At 46.5% G+C, this 23,431-nt stretch overlaps 1 protein-coding gene across 1 annotated transcript; it reads left to right on the top strand.

Annotated features, from left to right (window-relative positions):
- The first annotated feature begins 509 nt into the window (after window positions 1-509).
- On the top strand, window positions 510-22,679 carry LOC135908119 (thiol S-methyltransferase TMT1B-like). Its single transcript, XM_070539363.1, has 5 exons — window positions 510-727; window positions 6,384-6,519; window positions 8,116-8,265; window positions 20,145-20,241; window positions 22,657-22,679. Exons 1-5 carry the CDS (start codon window positions 510-512, stop codon window positions 22,677-22,679), a joined length of 624 nt encoding a protein of 207 aa, XP_070395464.1.
- Window positions 22,680-23,431: the final 752 nt, after the last annotated feature.

Below are 23,431 nucleotides of genomic sequence, written 5' to 3'. Positions count from 1 at the left end.
AGGTGGGCCGCCGCTCTGCGCAGCTCAGACCTCGGAATACAGACGTGGGCAGTCCAGCAAGCCCGTGAGGCGGCGTTGAGGCAGGGCCTTGACGTTCCTCCATGGGAGACCTGAGCCCGGGTCGCGTTAAACCTTGCCGGACGTACAAGAAAGTTGTATCCATCCATCCATCCATCCATCCACCGTGCTCAATCAGGCGCGGGGAAAGTTCTGCAAAAATACAACCTCTCAGAGGCAACACCTGCTACCAAACCCTTTCACGTCGCGCGGTCACGTGACAGGTGAACGGGGTTGTTTATATACGATGTTGAACAGAACACACGTGTGCTGTGAAGGTGTGTGCAGTGGACAGGATGCGGTTGCTCTGGCAGCTCTGTGGCGTCTTGTGGGTCACATTAGTGCTCACGTTCGGGATCGTACTCCTCCCAGCATTGCTAGCGTCCAGAAAATTACGTGAAACGTACTTCGTCGCTTCGTTTCGTGTCGGAATCATCATTTATGCAGACGGCATGGCTTCCGCACGGCGCGCTGCGCTCAAGCCTCTGCACTTCTTGGAGTCACGTGATCCCGCGCTCCAGAAAGAAGGCGCTCTCCGGGTGCTAGAAATTGGCGCGGGTTCAGGAGCCAACTTTGAGCACATCACGAGAAAGATTAGGTACACCAACGTGGATCCCAATCCAGAGTTCTGCAATGTCTTCTTCAGAGAGCTCAAGCGCTACCCAAAGGTGTACACATTCATTATTAGACGTACAGAAAACTGCTCAGCGAAATGAAGCCGAATATATGCGTTAGCCACGGCTTCGGAGGTTTATACTTAGAAAACCACAAAAGAAGCGAGTATATAGGGTTTTAACCTGTCAGCTAAGTCTTCCCGTTAACGCAATACCGGATTACCCGAGCGACGTACGGCAGCACCAAAGCTAGCAGAAACATTTTGGAACACTTGGTCCAGTTTATTGACTTTATGTGTTTATTTAATGAAACTGTCGATACCACCACGGACCATTACAGGTAAGGCATGTACGTAGAAATCCTATCACATAACATATCAATGATATGTGTTAGGATTTCACTAGTCAGCCACCCACGCTATGTTATTTAGCCTAGCACTAAATACATATAGTTACGTGAAGCTGAAGCCGAATACTATTTACAATTTATTCACAGGTAAGCTCACGGAGGCCAAAATGGCGACGCTATATTAAACCGGTACACACGTCGTCTTCGTCCTCCTCAGTGCAGCCACACTGTGGCGGCTATTCCGTAGCCTCACCCCCGGCTGTAGAAGAACCGTCCCGGTGCTTAATCTACACATCCACGGTGAAAGGTGTGTGGTAGAGTTTTAGTCTTGCCACGTGAACGATGTCAATTGCAGCTGATGATGACGCTTTGAGATCGGCGGGGATGATTTCATACACGACATCGGTCACTTGTCGGGCCACACGGTAAGGACAAGTGTAGAGCGACAGCAGCTTTTCGGAAAGGCCCACACGGCGAACGGGCGACGAGAGAAGCACCAGAGAACCCGGAGAAAATTGCACGTCACGATGATGGCAATCATAGAGGCATCTCTGATGCTCCTGTGAGGCCTCGAGACGGGAGCGGGCGAGCTGGCGCGCGTGCTCGGCGTGTGCGATCGCGTCGCGGGCTTATTCAGTGGCGGAACGTGTGGCCGAGGGCGGCAAAGTGTCCAAGGTCAACACGGGTTCTCGGCCATATAGGAGAGAGAACGGTGAATAGCCGGCGGTGTCGTGACACGATGAATTATACACAAACGTCACATATGCTAAGTGAAGATCCCAGTCATGGTGGTCGGTCGCAACGTACTTGGAAAGCATGTCGGTGATGGTCCGGTTGAGGCGCTCCGTGAGGCCGTTGGTCTGGGGGTGGTAGGACATGCTGAACTTGTACTTTGTCGAGCAGGAGCGGAGGATGTCCTCGACGACTGCCGACAGAAAGCTGCGGCCACGCTGAGTGAGTAATTGGCGCGGAGCACCGTGCACTAAAATGATGTCATAGAGCAGAAAGTCAGCAACGTTAGCAGCGCAACTTGTCGGGAGTTCTCTGGTGATTGCGTACCGCGTAGCATAATCGGTATGACGGCGACCCATTTATTTCCGGAGCCCGAGAGAGGAAATGGTCCAAGAAGGTCTAGACCAATACGGAAAAGGCGTTCGGGTGGGATGTCGATCGATTGGAGACATCCAGCTGGAGGTCTGGAGGGCTTCTTGCGGCGCTGACAGGGCTCACAAGCGGCAATGTAGCGCCGCACGGAGCGGGTGAGACCCGGCCAAACGAATCAACGGCGTACACGGTCGTATGTGCGGGAGACGCCCAAGTGTCCAGCGAAGGGAGCGTCGTGAAGTTGCCAGAGGACAGTCGAACGCAGGTGCGATAGAATGACGAGCAGAAGGTCAAGACCCTGTGGACCGAGATTGCGGCGGTATAATGTCCCCTCCTTAAGGAGAAACATCCGGAGAGAGGCGTCGCCAGGAGTTGACTCCAGACGGTCGATGAGGGCGCGTAATGAAGGATCGCGCCGTTGCTCGTTGCCGATTAGAAGCAACTGGGAGACAGAGAAAACGTAAGCGATGGAGTCCGCATCAGCCGGTTCGTCGACGTGGTAGCGGGACAAGCAATCGGCATCCTGGTGCAAGCGTCCCGTCTTATATACCACGGAGAACGTATATTCTTGCAGGCGTAACGTCCAACGAGCGAGTCGTCCCGTGGGGTACTTCAGCGAGGATAGCCAGCAGAGAGCGTGGTGATCAGCGATGACACAGAAGGGGCTTCCGTACAAGTATGTACAAAATTTCGCAACAGCCCACACAAAAGCGAGGCACTCGCGCTCTGTGATTGAATAATTGCGCTCGGCGGGTGATAGAAGTCGGCTGGCGTAAGCTATAACGCGATCATGTCCACGTTAGCGCTGTGCTAATATTGATCCTATGCAGTGGCCACTGGCCTCAGTTCGAACTTTCGTTGAGGTAGACAGGTCAAAGTGGGCCAAAATTGGAGGCGTGATAAGGAGAGTACTCAGCTGCGAGAAAGATGCGGCATGGTCAGGACCCCAAGAAAAAGGGGCGTCTTTCTTCAAGAGGTCGGTAAGGGTCGGTAAGGGCGATGGTCGCAAAATCCTTCACAAAGCGTCGGAAATAAGAGCACAGCCCTACGAAACTACGCACGTCCTAGGTAGACTTCGGAACAGGAAAATTCGTAACGGCGCGAATTTTGTCCGGATCGGGTCACACGCCCCTGGCGTCTACGAGGTGTCCAAGGACGGCGATTCGGCGGCGAGAGAAACGTCATTTTGACGAGGCCAACTGGAGACCGGCGCGGCGGAATACGTCAAGAATCGCTGAAAGACGATCTAGATGCGTGTCGAATGTGGGCGAATAAACGATGACGTCGTCCAGATAGCACAAACAGGTGGACCACTTGAACCCCTGAAGCAGAGTCCATCATTCGTTCGAAGGTGGCGGGCGCGTTACAGAGACCGAAAGGAATCACCTTGAACTGATAAAGGCCGTCAGGGGTAATAAATGCAGTCTCCTCTCGGTCCATGTCGTCGACGGATATCTGCCAGTAGCCGGACCGTAAGTCGATAGAAGAAAAATAGGTGGCACCATACAGGCAGTCTAGAGCGTCATCAATACGTGGCAAAGGGTACACGTCCTTTTTTGTGATTTTGTTCAGGTGGCGATAATCTACACAAAAGCGCCACGTTCCATCCTTCTTTTTGACAAGTACGACGGGAGATGCCCAAGGACTACAGGAAGGCTCGATAAGGTCTTTGCAAGTATCTTTTTGACTTCCTGTTGGATAACAGCTCGTTCCGACGCCGAGACACGGTATGGATGTCGGTGAATAGGGTTCGCATCACCAGTATTTATGCGATGGGTCACGACGGACGTTTGAACTAAGCGTTGATTGTCAAAGTCAAAAATGTCGCGATAGCCTTCAAGAACGCGGCAAAGAGCTTCAGCTTGAGCAGGTGTAAGGTCAGAGGAGACCATCTTCTTAATGTCGACGTCAGTACCGTGCGATGCCGTCAAGATATGGGCTGAGCTGTAACGATCTTCCACTGTGAATGGCTCGACCTCATCATCCTGCAAAGCGTGAATTATAGCTAAGGAGATCCCCTGAGGCAGAACTTGCGCGGTTAGCGCGAAATTCACAAGTGGAAGGCAGGTACGGTTACGAGTAATTTTCAGCACAGTGTGCGGCACGGTAACACCATGTGTAAACATAACGGCCGGAATTGGTGCGGCCACGTAATTTCCGTCAGGTACACCTGGAGAGGACAACAAGTCGACGTGTGCCAGAGAGTGAGGTGGTAGGCGAATAAAATCTATGCAGCTCAGATGGCTTGGAGGCGGGTCCACAGGGTCGGCAAGGAGAGGCAAGTCAAGGCGAAGTGAGCCGGCCGCACAGTCAATGAGGGCAGAATGATGGGCAAGAAAATCCAGACCGAGAATGAGTTCGTGAGGGCAATGCTCGATGATGGTGAAGAGAACGACGGTGTGTCTCTCAGCAATGGCGAGTCGGGCACAGCACAAGCCGAAAATAGCGGCAGTCCCTCCGTCGGCGACTTGTACAACGATTACTACGATATCACCGAGCGATGCTCAAGAGACGAGCCACCGCAAGAATGACGATGAAGTTGGTCGGTGCCCTTGGCGCGAGCGAATGTGAGCCTGGCTGCCTGGCTCCAGTGTAAATAGCCTGTAAATAGCTTCTTTCGTCTGTGTCTTTCAACATGAAACAATATTTAAACATACAAAACAGTAACTCAAAAGCTTAAACATAACATACAGAAGAATTTCCCATGATAATTCTATAATTTACGGTGATGTACTTAGGAACAATATCCTAATTAAAGTATGGTAATACCTATAAGCAGCCATCGCCACGAAATGGAAACTGAACGGTGGAAGGCTGGCATAGTTTCTGGGGCATTTACTATGGTTGGTTATAGAAACAACGTAGAACATCAAAGCTTGTTTGACTTTTTGTAATTACCTGCACATTTTGCACTATTTAGTGAAGCAGTGAATATGAAAAGAAATACATAAAGTATAGTTCAGGGTGCAAAACCGAAAAAGAATGGATGGCTAAAACTCACGTAATGTTCTCAAGTAACCGATACGAAAAATGGAACTATGTTAATACCGTCAAACCCCTTTTATCAACTTAACTCCACCGTAATGTATTCCCAGTTACGCTAAATACACAGCAACATATGCATTCACTTTTCTTGTCCGGCTAATCTACATCAAAACATTTGTTGCTCGTGCTCTTCTCGGTAACCGCATGCAGCTGTCTTGACTGCTTGAACTTCGGATGTTGTGATAAACGAATTATTTTTGACCGAAAATTTGACACGTATAACCAGAATGTTATTCGAATTCGCCACATCCGCTTTACGGATCTGCTGAAGGCAATGGTCCCCTACATCCCGCATTAAGCTGTGTTACGGCTACATTCGCGTGAAAGGTTCGAATAAACACATCAAAACCGGCACTTCCAAATTTAGCGCCGACTACCCTGATGGTCACCGGTGTAAAAGAACTTCGGCAGAGATAGCTCAGAGGTGCAGTACCTTCGAGTCTCTAAAACCCACTCGATGTAGGCGTGTCCATGCTTTCCGTTTGGCGCCATATGATTCCGGTGTAAAAACAAAAAATAATACAGGCGTAGCCTACCCGGCTCGTACCGCCACAAGAAGATGCAAACAAACGCATATCATGCCACAATCGAAAATCACGCGCGGAAAATATCTCGCGGGTTCTGAATGCTGGGCCCTTATGGGGACCACGCGCAGGACGTAATGGTATGCGAGCGAACGCAATGAAGGACGGGCGCAAGCTTGCTCAATTAAAAAGTCAACTTCGTGGGTTACAATAATGCAAAAAGTTTTCCTTCACCGTCACTACGACCTGGCAATATCTTTGTGCTTATATATATTAAGAACATCATAGCGAGCACTCCTCCAACGGGCACATAACCAGTGGCACATATCAGTGACAATTTTAGACTGCACTATGTTTGGAATCGGCCCACGAAAGAGGCTGGAAACGTAATCGATACGAAAATGCAAGTGAAATTTTGGGAATTGTCTACTGATGTGAAAGCCTTACTTGTATTTCTAGCTTACGCACGTCCACCCATCGCTCGTTCCGGAGCCAAATAATGCTTAACCATTAGTAAAAAATGCTCAGAATTTCTGCAGCTTTTTGTTGCTTATCACGTCTATCCTGCTTAGGCCATATCACAACGTTCGAAGCCCCAAATACATTCCATGCCAGCAGGGAGATTTTCCTTTGCTGCGTTATGTCCAATATTTTATTCTGAAAAAAAGAAAATGTATTTCTTTTCTGCAGGCTGCGAACATGCTTCTCCTCTGATTTGGACCTCTGGTTCTTCCCGCGTCACCATAGCTGCTGGCGCTATATCTCCGCCATGTTCTTTCTTTCTCTGCTGTGCTGGTTCGAGCGTGCAGTGCCTACAGGTCGCCGGGTACGGCAGCATGCATCCATCTTATTGAACGTCACCCTGTGACGTCGTTTCCGATCCGCTTCTGAACACCTTCTTTCCTGCTCTTGCTGGTTATTCTCGCCTAGTTCTTGTCGCTGTTCTCTTTGTTCCTTGGGCCGATTATAATTTTCGCCACTATAAAGTTAAACGTTTTATTGCACCGAATCACTGTGTCTAGGCGACGGCGACGTGACCAGTTCTTTTTTTTTCATTAATTCAAAAGCTGCCAGTCATCTGCAGTGACCCAATTATAACGAATAAACATATTAGCTTGACCTACTAACGCATTTATTTCCCAGTTACAAGGCGCAACGGGACAGGCACGGTTTTTCTGGGGTACATGCCAAAGGATACTTATTCATTAAAATATAGGGGCAACTCACGAAGAAAAATGGTCCGTGAATAAAAAATAGGCGTAGTGTTAATTTAGCCAGTGTAGGTAGCAAAAGCAGTCACGAACACAGGCATATTAAGAGGAACCTTTAGCTCGGGTAATCCTGTCTAATTACATGTAAAAGGGGAATTCGTTTTTCTAGGCAACCACCGCACCAAATATGACGGGGTTTGTTGCATTTAAAAGCAAAACGTAAAATCTAGTGACTGTTGGTTTCAAATTTTTTATTTAGGTAGTCAATATTTTATTAAAAATTGGCAAATATTGCAAATTTTCAGAAAACGAAACTATCAAGTTTACAACTCAGTAACTCATCAACCAAAAATGATAATGCAATTATGGGAAATGCATCTAATAGTACATCTAAAGCGCACAAAATTGATATGTTACACATGCATTTCAAAAAAATTTATTAATATGCAATTTTAATTTTTGCAGAACCCTTGTAAACAACGTACCAAATTCACGTAAGATGTAAAATGACATATCAAATTCGTCCGCTTTGAATGATCTAATGGATTTCGTTTACAGAACCACGACATCTGTTCTTGATGCAGCTATTAATTTGTAAACTTCGTGCTTCTGTTTTTTTCAATCTTCCGGATTTTTCAAAATTCTTGTAACAGAATTCAAGCTCTAAATCGAAATTGCGCTTCCAACAGTCACTAGAATTGAACTTTCTCTCTCAAATGTAACAAATTTCATTAAAATTGGTCCAGGGGTTATTGTTTTTGTGTTTTACATGTATTCGAATAGGCCGTGTTGGAGTTGGGCCCGAGCTAAAGCCTCCTCTTAAGATCTAGGGAAAAACTACGCAAGAAAAACGTCACGAATAAGCTAAATATAGCACGACGTGGTCACACGCACCAACTAAAGAAGAATGGCGGTGGGTCACTACCTACAGATCATGCGACATAGTCGAGACTGCAATATGACTCACTCATGCGATTGCTCACGTCACCAACGTTTGATTACGTTGTACTTTTCCTGAAGTCTAATTCGATTTTTGGTGACCATGAAAAGATATCACAGGCGAAGATTCGAAGTAGAAACTGTCCGTATGACTTGTTATAAACAGCAATATAGAATCTTTATAACCCGCAATACTGTTTCTATGCGGTGTAGTGTCATTTGACTTCGTTAACATGTTCTCATCACGGTTTTAATAATTTTTTTCTATGCAGATTGAATTGGAACGCTTGGTTGAGTGCCACGGGGAAAACATGAACGAGCTTGAAGATGAACAATTCGATGTGGTTTTGTTCACGTATCTCCTGTGCTCAGTTCAAGATGGGAGGAAAGTTCTCGAGGAAGCAAAAAGAGTACTCGTCAAGGTAGGTATTTATATTAGGTTAACACAATTCCGAATAAAAATGCTCTGTACGGAAGCCCCTATTAGGCAAAAAACTTGCGAAACTTTCTCCACCTTTATAGAGAAAGAGAGAATTCTTTCCGCTAAGCTAGTGTGACTTTACAGTTCTGATTGAAGTACTCCTTCCTAAGTAATATTACCCAACGTCATCAAAAATCTCACGCTATCGCTAGGCCCTGCTGTGCTCAAACATTGAGGCTGAATCCGTTATTTTGAGGTAATTGCCGACTAGCAAGATATATTACGGTTGGTGCGTAAATGGTTAGAATATTTGTTATACCACGATTATAAAATGAAAAAGAGCACGTTGTAGCGGAGGGGCTCGACATAAAAGCAAATGATGCATGACTAAGTGTCAAGACATCTTGTAACAAAGGTATGAAACTCTGAGTGTGGTACAAAGAAAAGAAGAAACAATGACCATAAACGAACCAATAAAGATAAATTGCCAGCATAAAGAATTGGACCGTGATGGCACTGCAAAACTTAAATAAAGGGCAGCACGGTCAAAGAAATCAGACAATGAAAAAAAAATGCAGCAGAACACATCTCACGATGAATGTCCACGGTAATGCGTTAGAACTGAATAAACATAGGGACATGACGTATTGTCACCGTCGAAACGAGTTAAGCATGAGGCGTGTACTCTAGCGAGTCTCCTCTTCCGCATTTCCCTAAGAGCACTCGGCGCTACCTAGCGCTGCCGCAGCGAAGCCTGAGCATAGACTCCGAAGTGCAAGGCGAGTGCGAACGCTGAATGTGTAACGCGGCAATCGGTTGTACGGTAGCATGAATAAAAGGCGGGACAAAAGAAGACACACAGGGACACACACAGCGCTAACTTCCAACAGTGTTTATTATCGAAAACCAGGTCGTACTTATACACTCGGCCAACATGAGTCACAGCCACGTGAACAGATGAGCAATCAGAGCGAAACATTTTTGCAAGTGTTAAGTTAAGCCATGCGCAAAAATTAAGTAAGATTAAGTAAGTTCGAAGTTACCAGTGAAACACGTTGTTTCGTACTTTGTTAAAAATGCACTGTCTGTCCTACCTGCTGACAAAGAAGGAGGCCTTCCATTATTTTCACATGTTGGCTACAACAAAAAAGCTAATGAAGCAATAACAGCCGTGTTCAATGAACACAAGGAAATTTCACTGTCGAAAGTTAAGAGCAGATCTGTTGCAATGTGCCCGGACATGAACCTAGACAAAGTGTTGAAAAAAATAGGAAAGAGCAAGAATGACAGTCTCGATGTATTTTTTTAGTGCGAAAATGCACAAAGAAGGTGTCCTGTTCAGGGTAATAGTATCGGAGAAAGGCACGTGGGAGAAATCCATTGCAGTCTATTTATTAGGCAAACTTAACCTACTCGAGATTAAAGATCCGTTCATCACGGAAAATTCCGAGGAAGCTTTAGCCTTTCTAGAGGCCAACTGTAACGCGGGACTAAAGGCCTTCTCAGCAGACGTGAAGGAGCTGTATTAATCCTTGCCGAAAAATTATTTGTTGAGTTTTGTTCAATCATGTATAGATGAATTTGGGGGTGTATAATTTAGAACGAAAGCGGGCACAACCGTTCAATCTTTTTAGTACATTAAGACTTGTACATGAAGTCAACATTTGTGCAATGTAATGACATTCCTCACCTTCAAAAACAAGGGGTCTGTATAGAATACTGCTCAGCGCCTGTTTTAAGCAACCTGTACTTAGCCAAGCTAGACAGAGACCTGTGCTCACGCATCAATGAGACAAAAGTTGTTAAAATATTCAGATTTGTTGATGATTTTTAGTGTTTGTCAATGTTAAGCTAGACAACTTTGACACAAAGTGTTCAGCTGTAACTAATATTATACGCGAGTGCCTTTGTCCACTGGGAGTTACGTTCGAATTGCCCATAGAACAAACAACCAAGTTTCTTTATGTTAAATTTACTTTCGGTGATGATCTAACTTGCGGGTGTTACAATCCCAGGACAAATAAACCGTTGTTAATAAACCAGCCCATTCTAAACTGGTAAAAAGGGGAATTGCGAAAATGTGTTTTACTAATGCACTTACTAAATCATGCCATCATTTCACTGACGAAGCATTCACCCAACAGGCCATGCGGCTACATGAAGCAGGTTATCCCAATCATGTTCTGGTAACAGTTGCAGAGGGAATGCTTAGGCAAGTGCCACAATCAGGAACTTCTGAACGTGCGGAAGGAAACAGTAACCGAGAGAAAAGAATACTAACAGTGATACCTTATGTCCACCGGTTGCCGCACAACCTAAAGAAAATTGCCCGCCGAGGTAACACTGATGTGGTTTTTTCTGCACCTAACAAATTAATCAGCCTGTGCAGGAAAAGAAGAGCAGAAAAGAAAGGAAGTGCTCCTAGCTGCCAAGTTAAACACAGGAAGAAATTCAGAGATTGTAAGACATCAATGATATATCGTATACCCTTATCGTGTGGGAAGTATTACGTCGGTCAGTCGGGAAGGTGCATTAATGGTAGACTGCGCGAACACAAAAATAAAGTCGACAAGCTTGTATCAGCTGGCTTCCTCTCCCTTCATTGTAAACAACATAAGTGATTCCCTCTCTTCGAATCAAGAATCATAACTGGTAGAAATAAGTGCGAACTTACTAGACCTATAGTAGAAGATGAACAGATTGACGCCCTAGGGGATTCATATCAGCAAACCGTCATTAGCTCTATCTGGAAAAGAACTGAAATTTTTGCGCATGGCTTAAGTTATCCTTTAGAAGAATTAACTGCTGGGCTAGTTGGTGATCTTGCATACTGAAAAGATTTTGCGCCAAAAAACAACACACACAAGAAAGACGACGACACCACGGGCGCTCGTGGTGACGTCGTCTTTCTTGTGTGTGTTGTTTTTTGGCGCAAAATCTTTTCAGTAGGCTCAACTTATCACTTACAAAAAAGTTTCCCTCTGATTGTTTACCTGTTCACGTGGCTGTCACTCATCTTGGCTGAGTGTGTAAGTACGACCTGGTTTTCGATAATAAACATTGTTGGAAGTTAGCGCTGTGTCTCGCCCTGTGTGTCTTCTTTTGTCCCGTCATTATACGCGCTACCGTACACCCCATGAAGATGCATTACCAACAAGCCCACATTCCAAGCCTCGCGACAATCAGCTTCCTCTCTTTCGCTTCTCTCTGGACACGCTGCGCCATCTAATGGTGCTACTGAGCAGTTCACGGGTTGCTTCTGAGAGAAATAATGTGGCGCACCGGAGCCTGCGAGGGCTGACAGTGGTTCCCTTGTTTGCCGCACACGCAGTGGCAAAACGAGAAGTTCATTTAAGGGATCGCTAGCCGTTTGTGCGCTGGCGCAAGAAAGAGCCGGTGTGAGAGAGAAAATCTGGGTGCTTTTGCTCCTTGAATATACGACTCTGCCAAGTCACTACCGAAGAGGTTTCTTAGCGCGTGTTTTATGCGTTTGCCCTAGACATGCTGACACTGCGGAGTGCGGTCGATTATACGCTCCACTGAATGCCCGCGCGGTGAGGCAGTGGGCTCGAACACCCCATTTGGTGATCGCTGTCTGAAGGGGCAAGGTTCTGAGTAGCGTTGTATGAGTCGCGGGCCACTTTTTTCGTCGCCACGATAGATTGCATTTTTTTACAGGCACTGCTTCAGGAGAGCATATGTAACCGGCGTAAAGCAGGCGGCGGAGGATCTCCAGGGCACCGAAGGGTTAGCGAGGGGATCAAAGCTGGAAGCAGGGCGGCCCGTGGGTTTCATACACGCAGGCCTCAGTGAGCCCCAACCCACAGCTAAATCCGGGTTCTAGCTTTGGTGTCCCCGTTGCCGTTTGGTGTCCTGGAGGCGCCGCCAATAATGCGGAATAATGGGACGTTGTTACAATGAGTAATAAATATGATTGGATAAATATAATTACGTCCAGCCACCAAATTGTGACGTTAAAATCAGCACTACCGCGCCCCACGACTTCTGCAACACCAGTCACAATTTTGCCTCTGAAGGTACGTCGGACAGACTTGCTAAGGTGCTCTGCCTTCTATGCTTTCAATATATGCGGCCCGGGCTCTACTATGGTCGCAAGCTATGATCCGCCACGACTTACTTAGCATGAGCGCCGCAGGTGCGAGACAGTCTGCCCGACACATCGGTCGCCAAATTAGGCATCAGTGCCCCCTGCTTCGCTATTTTACCTTGACGGCAGCAAGCGTCCGAGCGTAAACAAACTCGACCCCACTAACCTACAAGACGCGCTAAAAAATTTCCTCCGTAGTGCCTAGGCAGAGTCATATATTCAAGAAGCAAAAGTCCCCAGACTTTCTCTTTCGCGCCTGCGCACAAACGGCTGGCGATCCTCAGTTACCCGAGGTGGCAAGGTGTTTATCGAAAGCGGCACCTACCTAGCGCGTTTGGCTGCAGCCTGCTAGTGCGACGGCGTGCTACTCTTAGGGAACTCTTGTGACGTGGGTTCGATTCCGCTCAGCGCCGGATAAATTTAGAGGATATTTTTCGCAATTATCAGGCGGCACATATCCAGAGTCACGCACGCCGTGACCCAAGTTTACATCAAAGACGTTGATTCGAGACGGGCACAGATCGAGTGGCACATGCTCAAGTCAACATTGAAGAGTTTTCTTCGAACGAATGTACCTACCCAGACCCGCGCCTACAGTGACCGATGTTAGCGTGAAAGAGGTTCGTTGAAGAGCGGTACGTATCCACAAATTACCACATGCACAGTGACCCAAGTTGGTACGATGGTTGGTTTCGAACCGTGTTATCGCAGGAAAGCAGCCCGATAAGCCACACATTCGACCACTGGCTACTCAGTGGCCCAGGTAGGCGGAAAAACGGTTGGATGCATGGAAACCAATTGTTGCAAAATGCGGCAAGTACCTGGGAGTAATTATGCATTACAAACAGCACATACGCCGTGACACAAGTTTGCATCAAAAAGGCTTGTTGAAAAGCAAGCCACTTTCCTAAGCACAGTAGCCCGATCCCCTGCACATTTTACCACGGACTACCTAGTAACCTGCGTGGGCGTTAAAGAGGTTAGACATACATACATACATACATACATACATACATACATACATACATACATACATACATACATACATACATACATACATACATACATACATACATACGGAAAAGGGGGAAGTTCCCATACAATGGTAATCGCAACAGTGCTTGCATAGAGCAATGAAGATTATTTTGCCCTTTTCTCTTTGCGTAGATGTCCATCCCATTAATCCTGCGATGTTATTTTCTCCCTTCATGTCTTCATGGGCAGCGGCGACACTCCATTTGTTTGTCCGCTTCCCTCGATCATTATATAGCAGCATAATATTGTTTCGTGCATTGTGGTTTAAGGTGTATTGTATGTTTTGTGCCCATTGCTATATTTGTAGTTTGTGCTTCGTCTCTGTCATCTTACTCACATGGGCGGTCCATCATTTGTGCCAGGGGGAAGTCACACTTCCTGCACTTCTTGCTACACCCCTTCTTCATCCTCTCTTGCCTTAATTGATGACCTAAGATGTTCCTTTGAGTGGCCTACGCTCCAAATTGTGTAGCACTTCCTAAGAAATATTGACGCTTTTCTAGGAGCAGTTCGTTCTAGAGAAACGAGATGCCGCTTTCGGCCAGGCGCCGCACGTAGCCTCGGCGACAGCGCACGAGTACGAAACGCCTGCCACATCCACCTTGCTTCGGTGGGATCAGCTGTCGGATATGCAACCGAGTTTTCGCTAAAGCACTGTGCTTCAGTTACCCTGGATTGAATCATGTGGATTGAAGATGTGTGGAGTTGTTGGTTGCAAAGATAGTGACTAGCATAATAAATAATTGAATGCACCTGTGTGGCCAAGTTTGCGGACCGCTGCTGCAACTTACGCCCGTATGTGTGACTGGCAGTTCGATATCTACGCCTTTCCTCATCGATACAGGAATTTGCTCACCCGCCAGCGTTGTAGCGCTAACCTTAAGAAAAGTGATTCAGCCCGGGAGAACAGCAAGAGTGAATACCATTCGTTCATCATCATCACCATCATCATCATCATCATCATCAGCCTGGCTACGCACACTGCAGGGCGCAGGCCTCTCCCATACTTCGCCAACAACCCCGGTCATGCACTAATTGTGGCCATGTAGTCCCTGCAAACTTCTTAATCTCATCCGCCCACCTAACTTACTGCCATCCCCTGCTACGCTTCCCTTCCCTTGGAATCCTGTCCGTAACCCTTAATGACCATCGGTTATCTTCCCTCTTCATTAAATGTCCTGCCCATGCCCATTTCTTTTTCTTGATTTCAACTAAGATGTCATTAACTCGCGTTCGTTCCCTCACCCAATCTGCTCTTTTCTTATCCCTTAAGGTTACACCCATCATTCTTCTTTCCATAGCTCGCTGCGTCGTCCTCAATTTGAGTAGAACCCTTTTCGTAAGCCTCCAGGTTTCTGCCCCGCAGGTGAGTACTGGTAAGACACAGCCATTATACACTTTTCTCTTGAGGGGTAATGACAACCTGCTGTTCATGATCTGAGAATACCTGTAGAGCGCACCCCCGCCCATTCTTATTCTTCTGATAATTTCCGTCTCGTGATCCGGATCCGCCGTCACTACCTACCCTAACTAGATGTATTCCCTTACCACTTACAGTGCCTCGCTACCCATTGGAAATTGCTGTTCTCTTCCGAGACTGTTAAACATTACTTCAGTTTTCTGCAGATTAACTTTTAGACCCACTCTTCTGCTTTGCACCTCCAGGTCAGTGAGCATGCATTGCAATTGGTCCCCTGGGTTACTAAGCAAGGCAATGTTATCAGCGAATTGCAAGAATTGGGGAGGTGGGAAGAATTGGGGATAAACGTTAATGGAGAATAACTTCTCCATAACCTTTTATCCCCAATTCGTCCCAATCAAGGTCTCTGAATACCTCCTCTAAACATGCTGTGAATAGCATTGGAGAGATTGTATCTCCCTGCCTGACGCCTTTCTTTATTCGGATTTTGTTGCTGTCCTTATGGAGGACTACGGGGCCTGTGGAGCCGCTATAGATGTCTTTCAGTATATTTACATACGGCTCGTCAACACCCTGATTGCGTAATGCCTCCATGACTGCTGAGGTTTCGACAGAATCAAACGCTTTCTCGTAATCAATGAAAGCTATATATAAGGTTGGTTTATATGCCCCACATTTCTCTACCACCTGATTGATAGTGTGAATATAGTCTATTGTAGAGCAGCCTTTACGGAATCCTGCCTGGTATTTTGCTTGACAGAAGTCTAAGGTGTTCCTGATTCTATTTGCGATTACCTTAGTAAATAGTTTGTAGGAAACGGACAGTGCGCTGATCGGTCTATAATAGTGCTACGGGGTAGTAGTCCCAATGACGAAGAGCCGAGCAGGAAGAAGACGAAGACGACGATTGGAAGCTAGCGCGGGCTGTTGCCTCTTGGTCAACTGCGGCGTATTGCCTTGTAAATATACCTGTAAATAGCTTTTCGTCGGTGTCTTCCTACGTAACATATTTGGTGGAGGTGCTGGGTAGAGCGAGATTGTCGTCGTTGGGGCGAAGGCGAACGAGAATAGGGGCGGTTCGGCGCAGGAGAATCGGTGGCGGCATTATCTGAGCGGGCAGCATAGGGACGAGAAAGGCCACCTGGGGGGCGAGAGTAGGCAGTATATGTAGACTGCTTCAGGGAACTCCAGCGACTGCGGCAGTGCCGAGAAATGTGCCCAATTCGATGGCAGTGAAAACAAATTGGCTTGTCGTCGGCAGTGCGCCATTCAGAGGGGTTGCGGAAACGTGGTTGGTAAGAAGCTGCGGGACGGGGTGGAATCGAAGATGCCGGGTGGGGATCAGGGCGATGGGCCGAGCAGATGGTGTGAATACCCATGTTGGCGAACTCCTGGCGGACAACTGCCTGTATCAGGGAAACAGTGACTGCAGGGGCATTGGAGGGGCTGGAGTCGAACGCAGCCGGATAGGCGGCCTCGATCTCACGCCGGACAATCCTGGTAACATCGCCAGTGTTGTTGGGACGAGGAGCGTCGGCACAGGAAGATGTCGCTGGGGTGTTGGGCAGACGGGCAAACTGTTGGTCGATACGTCGGCTTTTAGCGAATTCCAGGCGGCGGCACTCCTTTATAACTGCATCCACCGTCGCGACGTTGTTAAATACGAGCAAGTTGAAGGCGTCATCGGCAATGCCTTTGAGGATGTGGGAGACCTTGTCGGACTCAGTCATGTGTGCGTCGACTTTGCGGTAAAGAGCCAAGACGTCCTGAATGTACGTGACGTAGGGCTCCGTTGACGTCTGCACACGACCGGAAAGCGCCTTCTGCGCGGCAAGTTGGTGACCGTAGGGGTTGCCGAACAAGTCTCGAAGCTTTTGCTTAAGCGAATCCCAACTGGTCAGCTCATCTTCGTGTGTCCGATACCAAACTCGAGGTGTGCCACCGAGGTAAAAGACGACGTTGGCGAGCATGATAGTTGGGTCCCACCGGTTATTGCGGCTGACGTGTTCGTAAAGGCTGATCCAGTCCTCGACGTCTTCCCCATCTTTTGCCGAGAATACGCCAGGATCACGGGGAGCGGAGAGGGTGATGTAGGTCGTCGAAGTGGCAGCAGGTGTCGGAGCCGGCGGTGTCGGGTTGGCGTCGCCGGGAGCCATGAAGGTAGGCTCGATGTACCGTCCACTGCGAAGCTCCGTGACGAGGTACAGGGAACGTCCACCTCCACCAAATATGTTACGTCTTTGGTGTTCAATATGTTCAATATGTTCAATATGTTCAATATGATGCTCAAATATGTTCAAGTCTTTGGTGTCCCCTTTCTTATGGATTAGGATTATGTTAGCGTTCTTCTAAGATTCCGGTACGCTCGAGGTCATGAGGCATTGCGTGTACAGGGTGGCCAGTTTCTCTAGAACAATCTGCCCACCATCCTTCAACAAATCTGCTGTTACCTGATCCTCCCCAGCTGCCTTCCCCCTTTGCATATCTCCCAAGGCTTTCTTTACTTCTTCCGGCGTTACCTGTGGGATTTCGAATTCCTCTAGACTACTTTCTCTTCCATTATCTTCGTGGGTGCGACTGCTACTGTATAAATCTCTATAGAACTCCTGAGCCACTCGAACTGCCTCATCCATATTAGTAATGATATTGCCGGCTTTGTCTCTTAACGCATACATCTGATTCATGCCAATTCCTAGTTTCTTCTCCACTGCTTTTAGGCTTCCTCCGTTCCTGAGAGCATGTTCAATTCTATCCATATTATACTTCCTTATGTCAGCTGCCTTACGCTTGTTGATTAACTTCGAAAGTTCTGCCAGTTCTATTCTAGCTGTAGGGTTAGAGGCTTTCATACATTGGCGTTTCTTGATGAGATCTTTCGTCTCCTGCGATAGTTTACTGGTATCCTGCCTAACAGAGTTACCACCGACTTTAATTGCACACTCCTTAGTGATGCCCACAAGATTGTCGTTCATTGCTTCAACACTAAGGTCCTCTTCCTGCGTTAAAGCTGAATACCTGTTTTGTAGCTTGATCTGGAACTCCTCTATTTTCCCTCTTACCGCTAACTCATTGATCGGCTTCTTGTGTGCCAGTTTCTTCCGTTCTCTGCTCAGGTCTAGGCTAATTCGAGTTCTTACCATCCTATGGTCACAGCAGCGCACATTGCTGAGCACGTCCACATCTTAATGATGTCAGGGTTAGCTCAGAGTATGAAGTTTATTTCATTTCTAGTCTCACCACCCGGGCTCCTCCACGTCCACTTTCGGCTATCCCACTTGCGGAAGAAGGTATTCATTTTACGCATATTATTCTGTTCCGCAAACTCTACTAATAACTCTGCCCTGCTATTCCTAGTGCCTATGCCATATTCCCCCACTGCCTTGTCTCCAGTCTGCTTCTTGCCTACCTTGGCATTAAAGCCGCCCATTAGTATAGAGTATATTGTTTTCAGTCTACCCATCGCCGATTCCACGTCTTCATAGAAGCTTTCGACTTCCCGGTCATCATGACTGGATGTAGGGGCGTAGACCTGTACAACATTCATTTTGTAGCTCTTATTAGGTTTCACAACAAGACCTGCCACCCTCTCGTTAATGCTATAGAATTCCTGTATGTTCCCAGCTATATTCTTATCAATCATGAATCCGACTCCTAGTTCTCGTCTCTCCGCTAAGCCTCGGTAGCACAGGACGTGCCCCTTTTTTAGCGCTGTATATGCTTCTTTTGGCCTCCTAACTTCATTGAGCCCTATTATATCCCATTTACTGCGCTCTAATTCCTCCAATAGCACTGCTGGACTCGCCTCACTAGATAATGTTCTAGCGTTAAACGTTGCCAGGTTCATATTCCAATGGCGCCTGTCCGGAGCCAGGGATTCTTAGCACTCTCCGCTGCGGCGCAGATCTGACCGGCGCCGTGGTCATTTGCTTCGCAGCTGACCATTCGTTAAACAATGACAAAGGGAGTAGTGCCGCGCCCTCTCGTAGTAAGTTTGGCGCACAGTGTCAACAAACATCTACCCCAACTGCCATGAAGGCTTATGGCCACTCTATCGCCAACGTGTCAATGAGTGAATGGGCGCACACCTCATCATATAAGCACCATATACTCACAATAGATGACGGACTACAGCAATCGCACACAAATGGTGCTAGCTGAATGTTTCCTGGCGGTCCCCAAGAGTAATCGAGCTACTAGCAATAATACATTTTTGCTACAAGGTATTGCAGCTTACAAAATAGCTACGTTTAAGCCATGCGCACTGACAGAACAAATCTATCGGAACTGAGCACACCCACGAATGATTAAGCAGAAATTGATCGCATAGCGACCACACTAAGGAAATTTACTGTCCGAAGTGTGATGAGGCCGTGGTTCAACATATTTGCCAACAAAAGAAAGAGCAAAACACTAATCTAATTTAGTTCTTGAGAGGAAAATTTGGTATACATATTTATTCCCCTTTTAGAACGAGCACCATATGCGCTGCTCGCGCCGTTTGGACAATACCTTAATCACCTCGGAAGACGTTTTTTTCATGTTCTCTGAAGCTGTGGCCAAAGCTTCGCATCATCATCTAAGTCACCGTCTGCGCTATATCCCAAAACAGAGGTTTGCTAATCCGCAATGGCGTCATACACACCCATTGTAAACACGGAGGCAATGAGGCAGTTGAGGCAAGCAATTAACGCGTTGCCATGTGATCAAACATGACAGCGCCCACGGAATCAACGCGAAAACGGACAATACTGAAATTATCGTGATTACACTCTGAACCTCCGCTTGTAAGATGTCGCTGCTTTTGCATCCTCCTTTGTGAATTCTCACAGAGTTCATTTGTTTGTCTTCCATACGGGTTATTAATACTTTGACCCAATGAAAACATCTCTGAGCAAAAATATATTGCCCTTAACTAGGCATTACCGACTTCAACGCGTTTTAAATATTCTAGTTTGAGGAAGAGAGGTGGCGTTTACATCTGGCGAAAAAATATAGGTTAAAAAATGAGAGCTTTTGCTGAGTGCGTACAAATTTGTTGCATCATTTGTCTTTGTTGTTGAGCCTTAACACTTGTTTACATGTTAGTCTTCCCAGGTGCTTGCTTTATAATAGATTTTTACACTGCACCTTAGACTATAATACTTTCGTTTGTGGCGTTGAGTCCTAGTTTCGTTTTAAACTAGAATGTACATTTTTGGGATGGCCATTTCCCTTGTGATTGCTCACAGCAGGCGTAAGTTTAGAAGAATAGAAAATTGATTGTTTTTATAAAGACTAGCGGAATATTTCTCTCACAGGGGTCTTATTTACCTCACAGGGAGGCCAGCTGATTTTCTTGGAGCATGTCGCTCATCCAAAATGGACATGGCCAAGGCTCCTTCAAAGTCTTATAACTCCACTATGGAAGATCACTTGTGCGAACTGTCATCTTGACAGGGACTCCGCTAAGCTAATAGAAAATGCTGGATTTTCGCAAGTCACCACCAATTATATTTATGCTGACATGTGCAATATCTTGAGTTGTCAAGTTTATGGTGTCGCTATATTGTAAAGACATCATAACAGACATAATTGATAACCTGTACAGGTGAAGAAGAAGCTCCACATAAAGTCTCTGTGGTAAACAGGGAAATCAACTAGAGTGTCTAAACCTGGATCAAACAATCCTTTTAAACTGCTTGAGATTAAATGGCCGCAATTTTAATGCATGCGCTCAACTGACAAGTGAATGCGGTCTCCTTATTTATTGCTTCTAACGCAGCTACCAATAGGCGTTTAAACTTATAGATTCGTGAGGAGATAATGAAGGGCTTCCCTAACAAAATTGCTGGCCTGAAATTTTATTTTATTACGTTTTTTTTCCTGAAAATTAAAAACATAAAGAGACTAAAGGCGTCATTTTTGTGAAAACGTTACTTTCTTAGCTAGTGAATTCTGCGCACACGTACAGACATAATTTCACGTCTTTCTTCACACTGAACAAACTGTGTAGGCACTACACATTGCAATCTTTTACTTGCGGCCATGCCGAAGTACAGAAATAGGTACGCGAATTGCATTCAGAATTATTGCACAAAAGGATTTTCGAAACAGTGCCTAATTTGGTTGTATGGCCCTACAAGTACTTTGCTAGTGGCATTTTTCCTTTTATTACAGAACCAACAGTATGTTCATACAAGGCGACTGCGATATATGTTTGAAGAATCCCTTAAAGCGCGATATTCTTTCCAGGTTAACGGCTGAATTATCAAATTGTGTGTGCTCATAGAATGGTAGCATGTCTTTGAAAGGGTCGCATTTTAATGTGTGCAGTATATTTCGTTTCTAAATTTGAATTAGCGCACGAGCGAAGCTTCAATAAAGATTGCTTTGCGTTGAAACTGTTGCTCAACATACAAACGTCTTTCTTTTCTGTGGTTACAAGTGAGCGCACTCGCTGTGTAAATGATGTCACCCAGATAATGCAAAGGCGAAACCGGTTATATACAGCATTTGTAAAAACACTGAGCAGAATGGGCAAGATAATTTTTGGCTGCTATATATATTGTCCCGGTGTGGAGACAGCAACACATTCAGCAAGACGGCAGAAGAGCCTGTTGAAAAACGAGCAGAACAAAGACGTCTTCTTCGTGTCTGAATTCAATGAGTCCCACTGCATGGAGTCCGTTAAAGCACGTATCCTCATCGTCTTCTACGTTTCTATACAGAAGACACGTCATTTGCCCGCTCTCTAAAAGAGAAATGTCCGTAGTAAAGTCACTCGCTGACATGATGCTTGCTGCGGACTACGTGCACAAGTTCACAACGGTGTTGGCGGCGCCTTTTGCAGTATGGGCTATCTGGAACGACCTAGTATGTGACGTCACTTAGGCATCGCAGCACTTTATAGAATCCGAAATATCGCCTTTGGAGCTTCTCAGATAGTTCCCGTTTTTGTATAGGCGTCCTCATCCATACTCTCTCACCGGTTTCTTAAGGTACAGGTTTGTGATGGTCACTATACTGACCTGTATCGTACTATTGCTGCAAGTGCATTCGAACGCGTGCGAGCAGCCTGGCTTCTGGCCGTTGCGTAAACGCATCGACATCCATGTCAATGTCATCATGTTCGTGTGGTAGCAAGGCACCCAGCATTGTCCTTACTTCCCGTTCATCTACAAGGCTGAATAGAGTCATCCGTGTAGTTCCTTGTTTAGCAAACGTGATATAAGGCAGAATCTCCTCCAAATTTTGTGCTATATCTCCGTGTACATTGAGTACATATCCTCGAGTGTTTTGTTCAGGTGCTCTGCGAGTCCCTTTGTTTGTGGATGGCAGGCTGCTGTCTCTCGATGAGTTGTGCCACTGAGCATCAGGAATTGACCTTAGAGCGCGATTATAATTGCAGTTCCTCGGTCTGTTGTGACGATGGTTGGTGTGTCATGTCTCACGACAACACTCTCTATAAAAAAGGCTGTCACTTCTGCTGCTCTGCCTCCCTGGATAGCTTTTGTTTCGGTGTAATGAGTAAGATAGTCAGTTCCTACGACGACTCAACGGGTAAGACTAGCACAGGGCCTAAGAGGTCTCATTCCTATAGACCCAAGATCAGAATGCATGCCAGAGGTCTATACTGATCAGATCCAATCGCGTTTACGGTATTTCGACGTGTTGTAGGAAACCGGTTGGTTTCGTTGGAGGTCAGTTGCACCACTGAGAATATAGACAGGTCGGAACGTAGTGCTTCGTAGCAACGGGCAGTCCTGGCCAGCAGTATCTTTGTCGCACTCTGTCAGCGTTCGCATGGATCCTACATTGCCGTAAGTGTTCTCGTTGTGGCATTCTTCTAGTACTTCACGACGACGAGGAGTAGGAACGACGATCCGCTCGATCCGCTCGAAGAGAAGTTTATTTTGTATAGAACTTTGTTCCTTAAGCAAACCGATGACAACCCTCTTGCTCAATCCTTAGGTGCAGTCTGAATTCATCCGAGCAAGAAATTAATCAAACAAAATACATCAGGCTCGACACGTTGTTCTGCAATGAACGGTATAGGTGTCGAGTAAACGAAGGGTCTAATCTTCATTGGAAGCAGGAGGCGACTCTATGGTCGACCAAGGCAGGCAGTCAGGGTCGGTACGGCATTTCCCCGAGCTGTAGATGACTGCCATATCAAAGTCTTATAGTCTAAGGCTTCAACGTGTTAAACGCCCGGAAGGCTCCTTAAGATTTTTGAGCCAGCAGAGGGAATGATGCTCAATGATAACTTTCAAGGGGCGACCGTACAAATATCGGCGACATTGTGTAACCGCCCCTACGACGGCGAGCCACTCCTTCTCAGTTTCAGAGTAGTTAGCTTCTGTGCTTAAGAGAGCTCACTCCGTGTCCTCCCGGCAAGCACGGCTTTGAGACCAACATTGCTGCCATGAGTCTGAAGCATTGTAGGAGCCATCTCGTCAAAGTGAGCAACCACAGGGGGCGTTTGTAAACTGGGGTTCATAGTCTCATACAAAAGCAACGTCATCAACCGTGAGGCGAGTTAACGACGATGCTATGAGACCATAGTCTGCAATAAAGCGGTGATAATATGTGCAGAGGCCCAGGAAGTGCCAGACAGCCTTTTTA

This window comes from Dermacentor albipictus, chromosome 5 (genome assembly GCF_038994185.2).
Source record: "Dermacentor albipictus isolate Rhodes 1998 colony chromosome 5, USDA_Dalb.pri_finalv2, whole genome shotgun sequence".
Taxonomy (NCBI): domain Eukaryota; kingdom Metazoa; phylum Arthropoda; class Arachnida; order Ixodida; family Ixodidae; genus Dermacentor; species Dermacentor albipictus.
This window is presented reverse-complemented; position numbering and strand designations above follow the sequence as displayed.